This window comes from Orycteropus afer, unplaced genomic scaffold, assembly GCF_000298275.1.
Source record: "Orycteropus afer afer isolate SDZICR_OR568_19922 unplaced genomic scaffold, OryAfe1.0 scaffold00005, whole genome shotgun sequence".
In the NCBI taxonomy this organism is placed as follows: domain Eukaryota; kingdom Metazoa; phylum Chordata; class Mammalia; order Tubulidentata; family Orycteropodidae; genus Orycteropus; species Orycteropus afer.
Window position 1 is genome coordinate 7,127,602 of NW_006921592.1, and position 21,762 is coordinate 7,149,363.

General features: G+C 39.1%; 1 protein-coding gene across 1 annotated transcript in view; it reads left to right on the forward strand.

The window, feature by feature from the left end:
* The window catches only part of RORB (RAR related orphan receptor B), an 84,219-nt gene that overhangs the window by 17,148 nt on the left and 45,309 nt on the right, over positions 1-21,762 (forward strand). The window contains exons 3-4 of the mRNA XM_042780595.1: positions 3,624-3,765; positions 13,856-14,257. Coding sequence (XP_042636529.1) covers positions 3,624-3,765; positions 13,856-14,257 — 544 coding nt within the window. The remainder of the gene's footprint in view (positions 1-3,623; positions 3,766-13,855; positions 14,258-21,762) is intronic.

Here is a 21,762-nt window from a genome sequence, read left to right on the forward strand (position 1 = left end):
CCAGCCGTCTGGTTAGCAGGCAAGTGTCTTAGCCACTATGCTACCAGAGCTCCCGAAGAGATCCGTATTTGTACCCATTCCAAAGAAAGATGATCCCACAGAATGTGGAAATTCTCAAACAACATCATTAATATTGCATACAAGTAAGATCTTACTGAAGATAGTTCAAAAAATGGCTGCAGCAGTGTATTGACAGAGAACTTCCAGAGGTGCAAGCTGGATTCAGAAGAAGATGTGGAACAGGGATATCCTAGCTGCTGTCAGATGGATCCTGGCTCAAAGCAAAGAATACAGAAAAATGTTTACTTGTGTTTTATTGACTATGCAAAGGCATTTGATTGTGTGGATCATAACAAATTGTGGATGACATTGAGAAGAATGAGAATTCCAGAACACTTGATTGTGCTCATGAGGAACCTGCACATTGACCAGGAGGTTGTTGTTCAAACAGAGCAAGGGGACACTGCATGATTTAAAATCAAGAAGGGAGTGCATCAGGGTTGTATCCTTTCCCCATACTTATTGAATCTGTATGCTGAGCAAATACTCCAAGAAGCTGGACTATATGAAGAAGAATGTGGCATCAAGATTGGAGGAAGAATCATTAACAACCTGAGACATGCTGATGACACAACTTTGTTTGCTGAAAGTGAGGATAACTTGAGGCACTTACTGATGAAGATTGAAAAATACAGTCTGCAGTATTGATTACATCTCAATATAAAGAAAACAAAAACCCTCACAACTGGACCTATAAGCAGCATTACGATAAATGGAGAAAAGATTGAAGTTGTCAAAAACTTCACATTGCTTGGTTCTACAATTGATGCCAATGGAAGCAGGAGTCAGCACATCAGACAACATATAACACTGGGCAAGTTGGCTGCAAGAGACCTCTTTCAAGTGCTGAGGAGCAAGGATGTCTCCTTGAGGACTAAGGTGCACCTGACACAAGCCATGATATTTCGTATGCATGTCAGAGCTGGACAATGAATAAGGAAGACTGAAGAAGAATTGATGCTTTTGAGTTGTGGTGCTGGTGAAGAATGCTGAAAGTGTCATGGACTGCTAAAAGAATTAACATATTTGTCCTGGAGGAAGTGCAGCCAGAATGCTCCTTGGAAGCGAGAATGGCCAGACTTCATCTCACCTACTTTGGCCATGTTGTCAGAAAGGACTACTCCCTGGAGAAGGATGTCATGCTTGGTAAGGTGGAGGGTCGATGAAAGAGGGGGAAAACCCTCAATGAGATGGATTGACTCTGAGGCTATGACGATGGGCTCAAGTATAGTGACGATGGGCTCAAGTGTATGCCACATTCTTCTTCATATAGTCCAGCTTCTTGGAGTATTTGCTCGGCATACAGATTCAATAAGTATGGGGAAAGGATACAACCCTGATGCACTCCCTTCTTGATTTTAAATCACACAGTGTCCCCTTGTTCTGTTTGAACAACAGCCTCCTGGTCAATGTACAGGTTCCTCATGAGCACAGTCAGGGATCATGGAGCTGGCGCAGGACTGGGCAGTGTTTCATTCTGCTGTGCATAGGGTCACTATGAGTCAGACACAACTTGACAGCACCTAACAACAACAATGAAGCATACTCTGAGATCTTAATCAAAATGACACTATATACCACACTATTATTTTTTTTTTAATTTCATGGAAAAACTTATGTTTGTAAATACGCTTTTTTATTCCCTAAACAGAAAAATCAAAAAATTCTGTCCAGAATTCAATAAAATTTAAAACAGAATCTCTTTCATGCCAAAAAGTTAATTCACAATAATGAACAAAAGATAAGGAAAAAATGTCTCATAATTAATGTCAAATTGGCATTAAATTAGGATTGTAGCTGTGACTTCAGAGATTTTTCTGGCAACTATTTTGCTAAGTGGCACTTAAGTACCCAAAGATAAAACACACACACACAATACTTTTCTTGAAATGTAAGTTTCAAGTCACTTTTAATCAAGACCCATGTGCTGAGCCTATGCTTTCTGAAGGTCTTCATGATACATGAAGTACATCATTTCAATTCCTCAGGAATTGGGTATGATTTCTGTTTAGTTTCTAAATTCAGCCAAACTGGACAGTCAGGTCACTGGCCCATCAAATAAATAATATATATGAATATGTGGGAACAAAACCAGTTGAATGGCTTTGGGGTCACAACCACAGAACTAATTGGGAATCTTTCTCTCTAAAGAGATACTTGGCAACACATCATTTCTAAGATTCTTCACAAGATGGACAACCAAGGTCTCTTCATAGTGCCATGCAGAGCCATAATGAAGTCTGAGGCAAAAGGAAAAATCAGTAATGCTGATCCTGTCTTAATTAATTCTCTTAAGCAAATCTACGCTAATGTAGATTTTTAAACATATTACATTCACTATTATTTATCTTAATTACTGAGTTTTTTGGTGACTTAAATTTTGTGGCCTCACTAACCTCACCCTAGACCCAGCCCTACACTATTCTCCTGATGATACCTGAGGAGTCACAGAAACTGATGACAGTCAAGTACCTGTTCTAGGGCCCTCCATAAGATGGGCATTGGGCTTACCATCTCTGAATGTTTTTAGTTCTCCACTTTCTAAAGGTTGTTGCTGGTAGTTATCTTTTCTTGAAATGTCTCTTGGCAAGACACTTGGATCCATCACTTTGCTCTTGGTGCTTTCAACCTTTGTTGAATTGTTTTAGACAATTCAAGAGCAAAGAGTGATAAAGGAAAGTGATTAAATAGGTGAATTAATGGATAAATAATACTCATCCTATCTCTGGAGAAAATTGTTATTTTCTCCAATAGGGTTTTCTGTAAAATTCCCAGGAGGACAGAAGAGAGTATTCAAAGCATTTTTAAAATAATAAACTCAGTTGTGATTTATTTAGTGGGGTAGTGGATGTTCCATGGCAGTTCGTTTTGTACAAAAAGGACCCAATGTATTTGCATGAAAATCTACCACATCACCTATAGCCTGAGGCCGACAGAGACCATTAGTTCAGCTCTTACTTATTGCTTATTTTTAATAAAATAGTTTCTTTATTCACACATGTGGTTGATTATAAGGCACCTCATTGGTTTAAAAACAACTTTCCAGATGCATTTGGGTCAGATTCAGAAATTTTGAAAGGGAGGAAAATGTAGCTTAGAAATCAGAAAAATAATAACATATATTAACCATATATTTTTCATTGCTACCTTTTACTAGAATATTCCCAAACTCCTAGCTCCCACAACACTTGACACCAGTCTTGGTGTCCTCATGACATTTTGCCATCTTTGGTTTAACAGAGACACCCTCCTTCACCACCTCAGCCCACTGCCATCTGGGAGCAGGAACCATGTTGTTTTCTTCTTTGCGTAGAACAGCAGAGTTCACAAATGTCTTAGGTGAACATTGAAAGAGTGGATAAATGAATGATACCTTCATTCTGAAAATTATAAATATTTTCTCTAAACATCTGTAAGCTATCCAAGAAGAGGTATCCAAAGAATTTTAAAATTTAAACTCAGTTGTTTTTCACTGTAGACAATACAGCTAATATACATGTTAATGCTCTCTTTGCTTCCCTTCTTATAAGTCTATTTCCTTCTCATGCTCTTTTTCCCTCTAGGGATTCTTTAGGAGAAGCCAGCAGAACAATGCCTCTTATTCCTGCCCACGGCAGAGAAACTGTTTAATTGACAGAACCAACAGAAACCGTTGCCAACACTGCCGACTGCAGAAGTGTCTTGCCCTAGGAATGTCAAGAGATGGTAAGACACTGGCTTCCTATTTCTTACTTAAACACTTTCAAATGGATGCTTTGCTGCAGCGTATTTAAACTCCTGGTAGATTTCTAGACAAGGGATGAGAGATAAACAGAAAGAAAACCACAGTTCTGGTAATGCATTAAAAGGAAATGTAAGAAAATGTAAAAATATAGTATTATCATGAAGAGGAAAGCTTTTACTGTTGGTCATGGAGTTGCTGTGCTAACCAACTCTCCAGTTTGCCCGTGAATGAGGGGTTTCTTGGACATGAGACTTTCAGTGTTAAAAGAGGCAAAGTTCCAGGCAAACTAGGACAAGTTTGTCACTGGATAAGCCTAGCTGTATGCAAAGTTGCTTAGTATGTGAAGATGTGAAGAACAGAACACATTTCCAGAAGAAGCCCAGAAGCTCTGTTGACTGGTCTCAGCTACTCAGAAAAGAATTTGTACTTATCTGAGCCTGTGTTGCAGGCTGCAAATCCAATGCCATCCAGTTGATTCTGAGTTATAGCAAAGGCTATGGCAAGAGCTCAAATCACAGAAGGGCTGTGTGGGTAAAGTGCCCTACTCAGAACATGGCACCCATGTGCCTCCTTCACCCCCAATCCAATGGGGTGGTTTGGCTCCCCAACTGAACTTCCTACTTAAACAAATAAAACAAATACAGAGAACAAATAAACTCAGATGAATGAGGATTTCACCTAACTTTGATGCTATTTTTAAGCATTCACCTAGACTAATTCAGCCCATACTCACATTGACCACAGCACTTCTGTACCATACAGTGGCCCTGAGGCTTAGGGTTATTTCTATCTTGTCCCCACTGTGCCCCAGAGCCTAATAAAAAGCAAGCACCTAAGTATTTGTTGAATGACCATGGAATTTCTTCTATCAAGAGCCCGAGACATAGATAATGCCCCTGACACAGAACCTCTTTATGTAAATCACTGTGGATTTTATGCTTCTAATCAAATTCCCTCTAGTGAAGTTCAAGGTGGTGTGGACAAAAGAAAAAGAAAAGAAGCTTCCAAGTTTTAAAGAAATAAAGATAACTGGCATGTACTGGTTCTTGGTGTAAAGGGATTTTGTGAATTATTAACTTAAATATGAGCCCTTTTAGCCTTTTTTGGTAAATTCTATTTGGCACTGATCTTAATATCTAGACATATAGACTACTTATTCCTTAACTTGCCTTCTCTGGACAAGTATACCTTGAATTTTGTTTGACTTTTCTCTGATTCACAATTTACCTAAACTAAACTATTTTACACAGTAATATATCAGTAAAACATATTTGAACTTCTCTCAAAAAGAAAACAAAACAGCACTGACCTTGAGCCCTTGAGCTGATAAGTAGCTTCTAAAGTTGCAGAGATATGTTTCCAAAACCTTCCATCTATTAACTGATGCTTTTTGGTTGTTTTTGTGGGCTTGCTAACCACATAAATCTAATCCTAGGGTGAATTTATACCATTATGCACTTACATATATCCAAGAAAAAGAAAGTGGAGGGGGAGAGTTAAGTGATTTTCATTGGGATTCGTTTAGTGGAACCTGATGGGAATTTGAATTGGTGGTTATGTACCTCATGTCTATTATATGAAGACATTATATTAATTGACAGCAGCTGAAAAGCCTCATTAAATACTGTGCACAGAGAATAAGCCATTTTGTATTTGGTATTTGTTTTTGTTACTTATTCATACAATTAAAATAACTACTCTTCTGGAAGGGTAGGTCTTGTAGGTCTGTGCTGGTAAATAAAAATGGTGGACCAGGATGGGTATATGGTCCAAGGCAGATTCAGTGGACTCAGCAATGGCAGCACAAAGAATCTATGAACTTGTCTGAACATCATGGCATGAAAGAAATATGTAGGTGAGGTGAGGGCATTTAATGGATAGAGCCACATCCTATTCTGAATGGGGGAAGAAATACACTGCAGTACATAAAGTTCTATGTAATTAAAAAGCAATTCAGTGCCTAAGGCTACTGGGGGTTAAAGAAAATGATCCATCTTAATTTTAGGTCCAGAGACAATCCTGAGATAGCCAGGGACATCTTCCAAAATGCCTCCAAAGCCTGTCTTATGTCAATCTAATAATGAGGAGAAATGGACACGGATGAGAGTGGTGGTAGGGAATGAAGAGAAGGGGTTCAAGCAGAAGAAAAAAAAAATGATTCTCTCGAAAGAAACACTTCTTTGCTATCTCACATGGAAGAAGTAAGATTTCAAACTTGATTATAAAGGAGAAACCAGTAGCTGTTGAGTTGACCCCAACTGATGGCAACCCCATGTGTGTCAGAGTAAAATTGTCCTCTATAGGATTTTCAGTGGCTTGTTTTTTTTGGGAAGTAGATCACCAGGCCTTTCTTCTGAAGCACCTCTAGGTGAACTCAAACCCCCAGTCTTTCCATTAGCAGTCAAGTGTGCTAACTCTTTGCATCACTCAGGGATTCTGATCATAAAGAAAAAATAAATCAAGTAACAGAGATGCTGAGTAGAGTTTATCTCCTTTCAATAAGTAATGTCTGGAATGTGATAGTGCAGGATTTGAAAGCTCTGATATTGTGGCTTATTAGCTACCTCTAACAAGGGTTCAAGAATGAGGAGTGAAATTTCTTTTACCACATATATATTATCTCTGCCTTCAACCTATTTAGCAAATATTTTCAAAGTTCTTTAGCAGAAATCCTAGTAGCCAAAATAAAAAGCTCCACACCTAACTCCTTTTCACACCATCCCTTCTCTCAGGGATAAGATAGCATCTTCATATTGATATTTACATTTGTTCTTTGTCAGTTATACCTGGATCCTAGAATGCTTCCTTCCCCATGACTGGTCACTGTAACAACATGATTACTAGTAAGAGCTTGACCAAACTATTGAAATCATTGGATTTTTATTCTTTCCCGAATGTCTACTCCTATAGTGGTTTATTTGCCATGACACATATATGAGTAGACAACATACATGTTGTTGTTGTTGTTGTTATGTGCCGTCGAGTCGACCCCGACTCATAGCGACCCCTCCTTGGGTTTCCAAGGCAGTATCACTACGGAAGTAGGATTGCTCAACCTTCCTTCCGAGGAGTGGCTGGTGGGAGACAACATACATGGCAATAACAAATTTGTTCAAATTTGGCTTAGGCTAAGAATCAAAAATTAAATCCACTCACAATGTACATGTGTTTTTGTGCACATAAAAAGGTGAGGGTGTGTGTGTGTGTGTGTGTGACTTATAACATGTACATACCAGTGAATTTTCTTCTGTTGCAACCAGCAACAACAATCTTATTTATTTATCTTTTCTCTTTACCCTTCACAAATGTTAGATTCAGTTCCTGCATTGAAGGTATCTTTAGTGTAGACTATCTCCAGTTATATTGTTACAAACAAAAAGATGAGAAAAAAATTCGGCATTAATAGGATAATGAACCCCAAAAAGAAAACATGATACTAGTCTTGCAAAAATCTATTATGTGTCCTCATAGATGACATGCCTCCATAAAAGAATGAAGCTGCCCTACAAAGACAGTTTTCACAGATTGGCTTCTTCTGTCCAGAACTGTACTCTCCAATATGTTATCCACTAACATTTAAATTTAATTATAATTTAAGTTTCAGTTGCACAAGCTATATATAAAGTTATTTGTGGCTGTCATATTAGAAAGTACAAAGAGCATCTCTACCATTACAGACAGTTCTATTGGACAAAAAATGAGACAAGATGAGAAAGAATGTTCTAAAACCATGAAGAACAGGGTTAGGTTGGTTAAATCAGACTTCATCAGCAAAGCTAATTAAAAGGAATTAAATTTTAGTAAACAAATTACAATTTGCAAAATAAGATATAAGGAGCTCCAGTGGTGCAGTGGTTAAGCCATTTGGTTGCCAACCAAAAGGTCAGTGGTTTGAACCTACCAGGCACTCCTTAGAAGAAAGATGAGGCAATCTGTTTCCATAGATTTACAGCCTTGGAAACCCTACGGGGGTTGCTGAGTTGGAATCAACTCAATGTGAGCTTGGTTTGAAAACAAAATATAAACATAGAGAACTTTACCATCAAAAATAATAAGAAAAAAAACACAATAAAATAATTCCCAAAATGTTTCTAGAAATTCATAAATGATAGTTCTACAATTGTGTTGTGTTGAAATCAAATAAATATGAAATACCTTCCAATACTTTTGCTTAAAATTGTTTTCCTCTAGCGTGGGATCAAAAGGAGGGTTAAGAAAAGATCATGAGCGAATACTTCTATACTCAAGTGAATCTCGTTAAAAGAATAATTCAAGCTTAAGAGGGGCACACACTTAAAATATGTGCTATTCTGATTAATGAGTGGTGATAAGAAGAATTGTGGTACTTGAAAATATAATAGTAACAGAGCCTTTGTTAAAACAGACCTATGAATATAACAAATGTATTTACAAATAGCGACAAGGAATTATTGGTGTATCGGGAAAGTTCACATGCTATAATTGTTTGCCATGTACTGTAATTGTTTCCCTAATGCATCATCATTTTCATTGAAGGAAGGAGTATGTGGTTGAAACATGGACTCATCACTATTTATGAAATGAATGGAAATTTTATTATAAAATAGCATTATAGTAATTGTCAGTGGAATCCTTGATTAAGGATGAATCCTGAAATCCCAAAATGCAGTGGACCCTTAAATTCTTTCTTTGAAAATATTTTGGTTGCTTAGGGATGTGATAAGTCAATTTCCTAAATAAGGCATAGCTTTCCTCTGTTGAGTTTTCAGGTATTTATGGGACTTGGCAGGAGCGGGGAGTATCTTGTCAACAGGCTTATTTGGCATTGTTACGTTTGCTCATGAGGTTTGTGGTTAACAGGAGAATTCTGAACCCAGAATTGTTCACTGTAGGGTCTTAGATGAGCTCATTCATGCGTCTACCATCAGTTGTAGATGTTCTGTGGTGTCTGAGTCAGCTCAAGTTTGCTTCACATACCTCATCCTCCAGCAAGCTAGTTCAGCATGGTGAGAAGATCAATCACATGACTACTTTGCAAGTCTTTGATTGTGCCACATTTGTCATAACTCATTGGCCCAATCAGGTCACATAGCCCTAAGTAAAGGAATGGGATAGAACGCCACACAGAAAGATCACTGCAAAATTATATGGCAAAACACGTAGAAAGAGGGGAAAGGAATGAGGGTGATTAATGCAATAAAGCCACCACAATATATGTTGTTGTTATGTGTCATTGAGCCGTACCCAACTCATAGCGACCCCTCCTTGGGTTTCTGAGGCAGCATCACTACGGAAGTAGATTGCCCCATCTTCCTTTTGAGGAGTGGCTGGGGGGTTTGAACCACCAGTCTTCTGGTTAGCATTCAAGTGCCTTAGCCACTATGCTACCAGAGCTCCCACCACAATGTATGTTGTTGTTGTTGTTATGTGCCGTTGAGTCGGCCCCGACTCATAGCAACCCCTCCTTGGGTTTCCGAGGCAGTATCACTAAGGAAGTAGGATTGCCCAACCTTCCTTCTGAGGAGTGGCTGGTGGGTTTGAACCGCCAGCCGTCTGGTTAGCAGGCAAGTGTCTTAGCCACTATGCTACCAGAGCTCCCACCACAATATATATTCACCCTAAATATGAAGTATATAGAAATCTAAAACAAGGATTAAATGGAAAGGAATTTTAAAATAGTTACCACGTCTCTGGCCCCAGTTAGAAGAGTTTCTCAACTCTTTCTCCTTCTAAATTCTGAATAAATAAATGAAAAACAATTCTATTAAAATAAGTCAGAAAGTGTATCTATTCATTCCAAAAGAGAAATTTTATCCTTTAGAAATATTGGGTTGCTATGAGTTGCAATTTGACTCATTAGCAGTGAGTTTTTTGTTTTTGTTTTTTAAAAAAGAAATAGATGTTATTAAGTGCCATCAAGTGGGTTCTGACTCACAGGTGTCCTGTGTACAATGTAATGAAACACTACCCAGTCCCCTGCCACCCTCACAATCCTTGCTGTGCTTGAGCCCGTTGTTGCAGCCACTGTGTCAATCCATCTCATTGAAAGTCTTCCTCTTTTTTGCTGACCCTCGACTTTACCAAGCTTGATATCTTTCTACAGGAACCGGTTCTTTCTGATGGCATGACCAAATTATGTGAGATGAAGTCTGGCCATTCTCACTTCTAAGGAGCATTCCAGCTGTACTTCTTCCAAGACAGATTTGTTCTGTTCATTCTTCTGTCAGTCCATGGTATATTCAGCATTATTCCCCAATACCACAATACAAATGCCTTTATTTAGTTCTTTATTCAGTTCTTCTCCACTCTTCTTATTCATTGTCCAGCTTTCACATGCATATGAAGATATTGAAAATAGCATGTAGAAGCAACTATAAAATTTGTATTACATTTTCAATAGAATACGTACAAATTTTATATTTACCTCCATAGTTCTACAATAAAGAGCTGCTCTGAATCAAAATGAATGCAAAGGACAGAAAGTCAGCAAATAAAGAAACACATTATATTACTTTGTTGGGGAAAAATCTCTTTCTGAATCAAAATGTACCGTGATTTTTTCTTTGTTTTTTTTGATACTTTTTCTTCCCCAAAATACTATTTGGAAAGATTTTACATTAAGGTATGGAGAAACTTGTCCACTAAAATTATCTATAGAATTTTGTCCATGAACAAACTGGAAATATCACTGCAATTTATAAGCAAATAATTTTGTCTCTGTAAAAAAGAATCTAATAAGGCAGTATCTCTACAAACAAAGTTAAGCATAATGATGTAAATGATTCAAAATCTTATAAAAACAATAACTGAGATGGAATAGAGAAGTTTGGTCTGACTTAACCAGATTGGCTGTCTTTATTCTGAAACATTACTGGGAAATTACCACTTTGCTTTACTACTTACATCAGAATTCCAGAGCATAAGCTTTTAAAAAGGACTAAGGAGAAATGGGAAGAAGTTGTGCTGCTCCAAGTCCAGATCTCACATCCACAATCCAATGGAAGGAGGAAAATGGCATGCTCCAATATTTAATTATATGCCCCAGAAGTGTATTACATATTTCCATTTACTTCCTGTTAATCAGGACTTAATCACAGAGCCATACCTGGTTGCAAAAGGGTCTAGGTATGTGGTTTCCAACCTGAACAGTTTATATCGCCATGAAATCTTTCCAACCAAAGGCAAGTGGGGAAAATGAATATTTGAGGAGCACTGGTAGCTTAGTGGCTAAGGCACTTGACTGCTAACCGGAAGGCTGGCAGTTCAAACCCACCAGCCACTCCTCAGAAGGAAGATGGGGCAATCTACTTCCATAGCGATGCTGCCTCGGAAACCCAAGGAGGGGTTGCTATGAGTCAGGTCTGACTCGATGGCATATAACAGCAACAACATTGTAAGTGAAGGAGGAGCTCTGGTGGCATACTGCCTAAGGCACTTGACAGAAGGTTGGTGGTTCAAACCCATGAGCCACCTCTTGGAAGGAAGGTTGGGCAATCTACTTCTGTAGTGATACCTCCTCGGAGACCCAAGGAGGGGTCGCTATGAGTCGGGTCCAACTCAGTGGCACATAACAACATTGTAAGTGAATGGTAGTCTCTTTTAAAGCAGAAATCCCCTCTGTGGGCACTTCATGCTGGAGTGTTCTTAAGCACTTCACCATTTTCTTCTCAGAAACTACTGACTAAATCCAAGTGGTGGATCAATTTCTACCCTCCTCTTCTTTCTTTCTACATTGTCTGAGATCCAGTACCAAGAGATGATGGAAACAATGTCACAAAAGGAAAGAAAAAGAAACTCAGAGTGAAAACTCCAAGTTTGCTATTGTCACCATCATTAATATGATGTGAGCAACATGGTGTTGATGATTCAGACAAGGTGGCCCTTTTATTTCAGGATGTTCACAGCCTTAGAAGAGAGTGGAAAACTTGAGAGGGAAAATGTCAGCATCTGCAAGAGTTGAGGAGGTTAAGCTCCCTAAGTTAAGAAACAATGTCTTCGAGTGAAATCATCTCCACCTTACTCTGTGACCACTTGCAGAGCCTCTTCCCCTATTTTCCCCAAAACGGCTAACAATTTTATCAGAAGAGACAGGCAACATGAAACTTGAGGTGGATCGACCTAGAAAGGGAGGTTACTTTTGGCTCATTGGAGGCTTAAAATTTCTATTTTCCAAAATTCTTTTCATCTGATCCCTAAAAGCAACCGAAGGTGAGTGTGTGTGTCTTCATCATCTAGTGCTGCTGTAACAGAAATCCCACAAGTGGATGACTTTACCAAACACATGTTTGTTTTCTAGAAATTTGGTAAGTCTGAATTCAGAATACTGGCTCTAGGGGAACAACCTCTCTGTTGCTCTGGAGGAAGGTCCTTGTCTATTCAGCTGCTTCCTGGTTCCTTAGAGACTGGTGCTTTGACATCTATCTCACTCCATCTCCTCTCTGATTATTTCATCTCTTTTATGTCTCAAAAATGATTGACTCAAGTACACCTTACACTAATCCTGCTTCATTAAACATAACAAAGACAACTCATTCCCAAATGGGATTAGAACTGCAGGCATAGAGGTTAGCATTTACAACACATATTTTAGGGGGGCATAATTCAATGCATAGCAATGTGGTTTACTTACAATTGTGTTTATCACCTTGCTTCACATCCTTGGTTTTACTCAACGTGCTATTTAGGAAATAGGTCTACAAGTGAGTACACTGAAATATGCCAATGATAGGGCTCTACCCAACAATCTAGCAGTCCTAATGCTGAAGGAGGATCTTCAGATACTAATAAGTGCTGGTTGACATTTCAATAGTAGGTGCTATTTGGTAGGTTTTTGCTTTGTTTTTTCACAAATAAGAAAGAATAAGGAGTTTGCCTTCCAACTTTATAGCAACAAGAAATGCTTACTCAAGATTTTATGTTTCTTCCTACCTTAGATTTAGTTCTCATTATAGACATAAATGGAGCCCTTGGGTCATGCAAATGGCTAAGTACTTGCCTACTAGTTGAAATGTCGACCGTTTGAACCCAAACAGAGATACCTTGGATGATAGGACTGTGATAGAAAGATCACAGCCTTAAAAACCCTATAGAGCAGTTCTGCTCTGTACACATGGGATCATCATGGGTTAGAACTGAATTGAAGATACCCAACAACAACAATAGGCATAAACCAGTATAGGTTCTCCAGAGAAACAGAACAGTGAAATCTGTGTATACCTACTCCTCCCTTATCAACTATCTCATTATCCAATATTTCACATCTACAACAACAATAAAAAAACTACTATTCAAATATTTTTCACATTAACGATGTAAATCTGGCAGTAACAAATGCCAAGGTGCAAAGTGAGAGTAGCGCTAGCTGTGATATTTAAGGTTTTGTGTCAACTTGGCAGGGCCATGATGCTCAGTGATTTGGCAGTTATGTAATAATACAATGATATAATTTGGCAGTTATATAATAATATATTTTGGCAATTATGTAATGATGTAGTGAACTGATGTAGTCTTCCTCCATTTTCCCATAATGCCAAGTTTCACATAACGACCTGGTGGTTGAAACTCAATCATGTCAATAGGTGAGGAATGAGTGTATATATAGAGAGAGATTTACTTTAAGAGATTGGTTCACATGATTGTGGGGTCTGGAAAGACTAAAATCCATAGGTCAGGTGGTAGACTAGAGACTTTTGCAAGTTTGTGTCCCAAATCATAGGTCAGGCAACAGGAAGAGTGTGAAATAGAGAGAGTGGGAGTGCTGCCCAATAGCTAGTTATATCTGAAGGCAGATCACGCCCTGAGGAAACGCTTCCTTTCAACTGATTAATTGATTACATTACATTACATTACATTATGGAATAGCATCTACTCTAGTATTTGGCCAAACCACTGGCAACCAAGTTGATACATAAAGTTAACCATCCCAGCATCCTCCAAATGTGGAATGTAAATGACTGAATCTTTGGCTATGAGACTAGGAGTCTGTGTATTTGATGTTGAGAAAAGCAACCATTCATGACCTAGTGAACGCAAGATGGCTAATGAGAATGATAACCACAAATGTTGTTTTCTGCTTTTCTCTCCAACTTCCAGCTGTGAAGTTTGGGAGAATGTCCAAGAAGCAGAGGGACAGCCTGTATGCAGAGGTGCAGAAGCACCAGCAGAGGCTGCAGGAACAGCGGCAGCAGCAGAGTGGGGAGGCAGAAGCCCTTGCCAGAGTGTACAGCAGCAGCATCAGCAACGGCCTGAGCAATCTAAACAACGAGACCAGCGGCACTTATGCCAACGGGCACGTCATTGACCTACCCAAGTCCGAGGGTTATTACAGCGTGGATTCAGGCCAGCCGTCCCCCGATCAGTCAGGACTTGACATGACTGGAATCAAACAGATAAAGCAAGAACCTATCTATGACCTCACATCCGTCCCCAACTTGTTTACCTATAGCTCTTTCAACAATGGGCAGTTAGCACCAGGGATAACAATGACTGAAATTGGTAAGTGGAACTCTCTTCCCAATTTATTATTGGAAATGCTGTTTTGAAGTTGTTTTGGTACTATTTAGCATAGTTATTTTAGTAGGTCTAAGATGAATTACTTACATTCGTAGCCAAAGGAGCTTGGTGGTGGAGGGATTAAGGCATTTGGCTGCTAACCGAAAGGTCGGTTGTTCAAACCCACCAGCTGCTCTACAGAAGAAAGATGAGGCAGTCTGCTTCCATAAAGAAGCCTTGGAAACCCAATGAGGGTCACTATCAGTCAGAATCAACTCAATGGCAGTGAGTTTTGTTCTAAGTATTTTTTAGTGGAATAACTAATATATTTTAAAATTTATTCTAATAAATGCCATTATTCCCTCACCTTATGAAAGTTTATTTCAAGCAAAAGAAGAAAGAACATATTATAAATAGAAAGATGTTATCTATAAAGACCAGATGTTATCTGTTGAATTTGGGTTCACCACTGAAGGAAAATTATTGGTATTGAAATCAGCAAGAAAGCTTTTGCAAATATCCAAAGCAATGCTATTGAAAGTGAAATAACTAACAGATATAGAAACAGTGAGCATAATTGAATAAATAGTGATCAAACTCTCCCTCTGAGAAAACTCAATCACATATCTTAGTTTCCTTCTTGGTAATAGCAGGGATAGACCGGAAGATCTTTAAGGCCCTTTGTCTACAGTAAATTATTTAATATGGCCTTTCTAGCCAAGGCCTTGTGCTTGTGGCCCACCAAGGGAATTGGATAGCTTGCTCATAATTTAAAGGTGCCTGGCACCCTTGTGGAGGCAGAACCATGCAAATCAAGCATATGGAACCCTAACGAGGGGATTGGTCCATTTTATCATCCTACTAGAGTTAAAATGATCCATCCCAGAGGCAGGAAGTGAGAATCTCATTACCTCCAAGAGTAGTAGGGAGAAGAGTGACTCTTTGGACCCAGGATTCTTGCACTGAGAACATCCTAGATCCAGAAAACAGAGAGATAGAGACGGAGAGAGAGAACTATAACACCAGAGACAAGGAGAGACAATGAAAAGCAGTAGCAGAGAAAGGGCAGCAGCAGAATGAAGAGATGGACAGAAGATGAGCAGGAGACGGTGTGGTGGCCTCCCAGGCCCATGAAGCAAGAAAGCTGAGCACCTTCTGTCAGGAGGCTTGTTGGCAGAGTGTGGTGCCTCTGATCACTTGGTGGAGCTAGGCTTGCCAACCCACGGAGCTAGAGCTGAGCACCTTCAGCACAAGGCTTACTGATAGAGTGGGGTGTCTCTGAACACTTTTCAGCAGAGCTAAAACGGCTTTGTAACATTTGCCTGAGCAAGGAAGAAGCAGTTCAAGAAGCTGTAGGGCAGAGGCCAGAGAGAGACCTGCCTATAGGTACAACTGAGAGGAGGCTATCCTGATTGGAGAACTATAGCCTAAGTCATTTCCAATCCTGTTACTTCTCTAATGAAGTCTATAATATTAAGTATGGTATATGAGTTCTGGGTGGCCATTGCAATGAATTATTGAACCCTGCAGAGAAGTAGAGAGTGCCAAGGAAGGGACAATGGTGTCAGAATTGCTAAAAAGGTCAAAGGGTGGAGACATGTCTGACCTCTGCCTCATAAGAATCAGCTTTGGGCTGATGCTATAGATGGTGATTCTCCTTCCCCCAGGTAAAGTTAAATAAAGATGTCAGATGCCTATACCACATCATTCTTCAAAAAAAAAAAAACCAAACCAAACTTACTGCCATCGAACTGATTCAAACTTATAGCAACTTCCATTGGGTTGCCAAGGCTGTAAATCTTTCTGGAAGCAGGCATACATCTTTCTTCTGTAGAGTGGCTGATGGGTTTGAACCACCAACCTTTTGGTTAACACCCAAATGCTTTAACCACTACACCACCAGAGCTTCTTATGCCATTCTTATACCTTTCTAAGTCAATTTAAGAATCCTACATGTGACTCAAGTCTAAATGAAAAGAGTGTACAGTGGAATATTACAGAACATAAGAGCAATGAGTAAGCTCTGGTGAGTGTGGTCAGTCATAGGCAAGATTGCACCAACACCTTGACCCTTTGTTGGCTTCCGTGTACTTAGCTCCCCAGGTGTGAACTGCAAGAATGCATGGACCCTTGTGACCTGTTGAAACTTTTCTTTTACCCTATTAAACTCAGAAGTGTACTAAACATTTAATTTATTAATCTCACTAACAAACTATTGTAAAAATATTGATGTAGGCTTAACACATTACACTCCTGAGTAACAGAGTTGCATGTTATTTGAGATTGAGCAAGTATCTTAATTCCAGTTCACTCACCTTTTGAAAAGGGGGAGATATTAGTATATACCTCACAAGGCTGGCATAACAACTAAGTGATTAATATTTATGAAACACAGTGATGTTGGGCACTCAGCAAGTGCTTAATAACTGCAAGCTGTTGGTAATATTTGTATGCCATGAGCTCAGTCACCTTCTCTGCCTATCCTGCAAATAGGAACTAAAAGTCTGGAAGAGTTAAAGTAAGCTGATAAGAACACAAAATGAAATGAGTATATTCATGGGCTACTTGTACCATCTGGTTGAAGAAGAAATATAACACAGTTATCATTCTAAAATGTTATTTCTCTCTTTTAACAGTTTAGCAAATGACAATGAGTAAAGAAGTTGTCTGTAACAACGTTCATAACTGAGAAACAAAGAATATTAAACATTAGCTATAATAACTAAAGCATTCATTACTATTGTTATCCTTGACTGAGTTGTTACTACATCACTTCAGACAGATTTCCTAATAAGCATTTTTAAGTTAAAATATCATGCCCATTTTACAGATGTGGAAACAGATGCTTAGATGTATCATGTAACCTTCCAGGTTACTCACTAATAAAGCTAAATTCCAACCCAGGCAATTTGATTCAAGTCCTTTTGCTCCTCCATTACCCGCTACCTGCTTTGGTTTTAATCTCCACAAATTACATTGTCAACCAGTAGGGAAGATCTTTTTAAATGGAGTCATTCAATCTTTCAGAAGATCCATGTAAAAAAGGGAAAAAAAAAAATCCTTTTATTCTACTTAGCATCTAAGTGTCTGAATCTACTATTGATTTGGAACACGTTTGAAACCTAGTTTAAAAAAAAAAAAAAAAAAAAACCCAGTTACAGCTCTTGAACAATCTTCTGCCCCATAACCAAAAGGAAGGTCTTCTAAGAGTCAGAAATCACTGTTTCTTTGTGATTTATCATCAGGAGGATGTGTTATGGAAAGAGATCTACAGCTAAACCATCAGGTCTAGGTCACCCTGGGGAAGTTCCTTTTCCTCTCTGGCCTTCAGTCTACTCATCTATGAAATGACACATTTAGACTAGATAATCTCAAATCATATAGAGTTTCTATACAGACTCTGGCACCTAAAATGAACTAGCTTGTATTTTTCTTGTTTCAAGGTACATTTAATATTTAGAGATCTTCATTTATGTTCTAAATTGTAGAAGCTTCTTCCATCAGACCTAAGGGGATGCAGTTAGATTGTCCTGCAGATACTCTCAAATTTAACAGACTCTTAAGCCAAAGAATCCACTCAACCGCAACAAAGGGGTGGGTTTTGTTGTTTGTTTTGTTTTTAAGCTTAACTGTTGGCTTGGTGCATGTTACATTAAAACAGCAACGCCATCTAGTGGACACAAACTCATTCTGAGAGCCTTCGCTTCAGATACCTCTGAAGAACCAAATTCTTCCTTTCTGCACTATTCAAAACAAAAACTACCACATGCTCCACTAAAACACTGAGGCACTAACCCTTATCACTGGGCAGGAAAGGCATAAGTGTAGTAAGAACGCTGGTTCTGTAGTCAGACCGTCTGGGTTCAAAACCTGGTTGCGCTTTTTTCTTAGACAATTTATTTAACCTCTCTAAGTCTCTGTTGTAAACCTGAGACAACAATTGCCCCTACCTGAGTATGTGTGCATATTAAATGGGCTAATGCTCATAAGTTTTCAAGATAGCTCCTGGTGTGTGTAAGTTTAACATCATTAATAAAATATAATATTATTAATCTCATTAATTATTACTCAATAAGAGCACGATTGGTTATTACAGGTAATATAATTACCTTTTATTAAGCATCAACACTGTATTGATCAATATCTGAAGCACTTAACCACAGTTATTTAATTCTCATAAAAATCCTATTATTCCTATTATGTATTTGCATCCCCACTTCACAGATATATATTGAGGCTCAGAAAGTTACATAACTTATACAAAGCAAAGTAAGCATATGCTCCTAAGTCTGGGTAACTTAAAAACCCATTCTTTTAACCATTAAACTATATTTTCTCCTATTAGACAAAGGGAAACCCTCACAAGCTAACTGGCATTCCCATAGCAAATTCCTGTTTGGTGTTGCTGCCTACCTGAGGTCCTTGTAGGTGTTACAAAATGGACCTTACTGAGTTTGCATGCTAACATTTTGACTTGATTGGTTAACCGACATCTATTGTTACCTGGTTGGTGGCAATCTGTCATAGAAGGAGCACTGCATAGACAAAATAGTAAACCTGATCTTAGTCACATTCTGACAGGGTGATTTTAAGACAACATCCCACCAAATAATTTCATAACATCACCCTTGGCTATGAGGTCTGATCTGCTTCCTCTGGTTTCTGTGAAAAAATGAAATGTGTACAACTTGGACATCATTCTAAGATCGAGCCATCTTACAAGCAGATCTCTTGTTTTATCCAGTTTTAGATTAGTTCATGTAGAATAATATCTTACACTGTGTAAATCTTTCATTTAAAAAATATGCTTAAGAACCATAACACAACTGTATAAGCAACTGCATGCAGATTCCAAAAAGTCAGTTATATAAATGCTATCAGAATCAGGAAAAGTGAGTCAAGTAACAATGGGATGACCTCCTAGACAAATCAACCTATCTTTCTAAAAGTGCATCCAAAGATCTACAAACTTTTTAGGTTAAAGACTTAAATAATAATACTTCATGTAAATGAAGAAGTGTTACCTTTGCCATCAAATCACCTCCAACACATGGTGATCTCATGTGTATCAGAGTAGAACTGTGCTCCCTAGAGTTTTCAATGGCTGTGATGTTTTGGAAGTAGGGCCCCAGACCTTTCTTCTGAGGCACCTCTGCATGGCCTCCAACCTCCAACATTTTGGTTGACATCTGAGCATATTAACAGTTTGCATCCAATCTCAGAGAGGACAGTAGAAAGTTCCTACTAGCCTGTTTGAGCCCCACAGAAATGTCTTCGGTTCATCAGTAATCATCCCATTGTCCAGATGAAGAAATGAAAGTTCAGAAGCAATGAGTGATTTTCCTAGGGCACAGAGATAGTTAAGTGGGATGCTTAAATTCTAACTTAGGTCATCCCACTACCTCAGACTGCCAATCATTCTTTCAGTAACATATTTTTGAAATGTGCTAGCCACTCAAGATGATCAAAAGTGGTTCCTGCCTTCACCATCTGGGAGACACACATGAAAATAAATAATTGCAATTCAGTGTGTCATGTTTTAAAAGTCTTGGGCATGCTGGTACCCAAACTCTCCTCAAGATGAAGAATAGCCTGAGCCACATCTCTTATCAGGAATGTTTTCTTCCCACAGTTTTGAGAATAAAATGCAAACTACAGGCAAGCAAATAAATAAATTGTTGTTGTTGTTTGCCATCGAGTCGGCCCCGACTCATAGCGACCCCTCCTTGGGTTTCCGAGGCAATATCACTACGGAAGTAGGAATGCCCAACCTTCCTTCCGAGGAGTGGCTGGTGGATTTGAACCGCCAGCCTTCTGGTTAGCAGTCAAGTGCCTTAGGCACTATGCTACCAGAGCTCCTAAAACATTTCAGGAATTACATCCTTGGCTTTTTCAATTCCCAAGAGAGGAAAATAGTCCTGGAATATGAAAAGGGCAAAAGTAAGTTGCAAATTAATATTTAGGCAGCAGTATTAACTGGATTGCAGCTCTGGTGGTGTAGTGCCTAAAGCATTTGACTGTTAACCAGAAGGGCAGCAGTTCAAACCCACCAGCCATTGAGTAGAAGGAAGATGGGGCAATCTACTCCTATAAATATTTACCACCTTGGAACCCAATGGGGGTTCCTGTAAGTCATAATTAATTCAGTGTCAGTGAGTTTGGTTTTTCAAGTATTAACTGCATTAAGGAGCTCTAGTGGCACAGTGCTTACAGCATTTGGCTGCTAAGCAAAAGGTTAGCGGTTTGCAGTCGTTCCACAGGAGAAAGATGAGGCAGTCTGCTTCCATAAAGATTTACAGCCTTAGAAACACTATGGGGCAGTTCTACTCTGTCCTGTAGTGTCACTATGAGTTGGAATCTACTTAATGGCATTGACTTTGATTTCTTGGTTTATTAACTGGATTTAGGAGTCCCTGGATAGCACAAACACTTAAGCACTGGGCTACTAACCAAAAGGTTGGCATTTTGCATATACTGAGAAGCACCCCAAGGTGCTGATCTAGTTCTGAAAAAATTCGCCTTTGAAAACCCATGGAGCACAATTCTACTCTGATAGACATGGTGTCACCATGAGTTGGAATCAACTTGACAGCATGTTCTGGTTACCTAGTGTCACTCTGACAGGAATATACCACAAATGGGATTGATTTAACAAACAAGAGTTTATTCTCTTATAGTTCGGGAGGCTAGAAGTCTGAGTTCAAAGTGCCAGGCTCTAGGGGCTGGGTGAAAGCCCCCCGACGTTGGGCTTCAGCTCTGCCTCAAGCTCATGGCCCACTGAAGCTAGAGGCATCTCTTCACTAGGCAGCCACTGGCTGCTGAGGCTAACAAGCCCAAGGTCGACAAATAAAATGGCACAGTCCCAATGTTACCAAACTACATGGCAGGCCATTAATTCAAGTCCATTGTAAGTCCCAAGGTCAGCAGAGCATGGCAGGCTGCTGAACAACAACAACACAACTACAAGCAGGGTCCAAGTATGCCATAAGCTAGAGACCATCACCAAAGCTGTTTCTTATATACAGGAAGGAGACCACATCCCTAAAGCAGCTACTCAGCTGCTGCCAGTAGATTCCACCACGAAGTTGATTACCAGTCTCATCATGGGGAATACTACATCCAGCTGCCCAGCCAATCAACCAGGCCCCACCAAGTTGACATACAACTTTAACTACCACACAGCAATTGGCTTGGCTTGGTTTGGCATTAACTAGATTTAGTTGGAATGTTACTTCAAGATGACATGATAGATTATTATATCTTTGGGAATGAAATTTTGCAGAGTGGCAGCTGGGAGAAGACACCAGTACAGGATACATTCGCTGCGAACAAGCAAAGAAGGAAGATGGAATATCTTGTTGCTCCACTACTGTAGCTCTCAGATGAGTTGGGGGATTCTGTGGGACTAATACTCTTACTGAAGTTCATTTATGTATCCATGTATCTATGGTATGCCAGAAAAGAGACAACCAAACAGCCAAGCAACATGCTTTAAAAAAAAAAAAAAA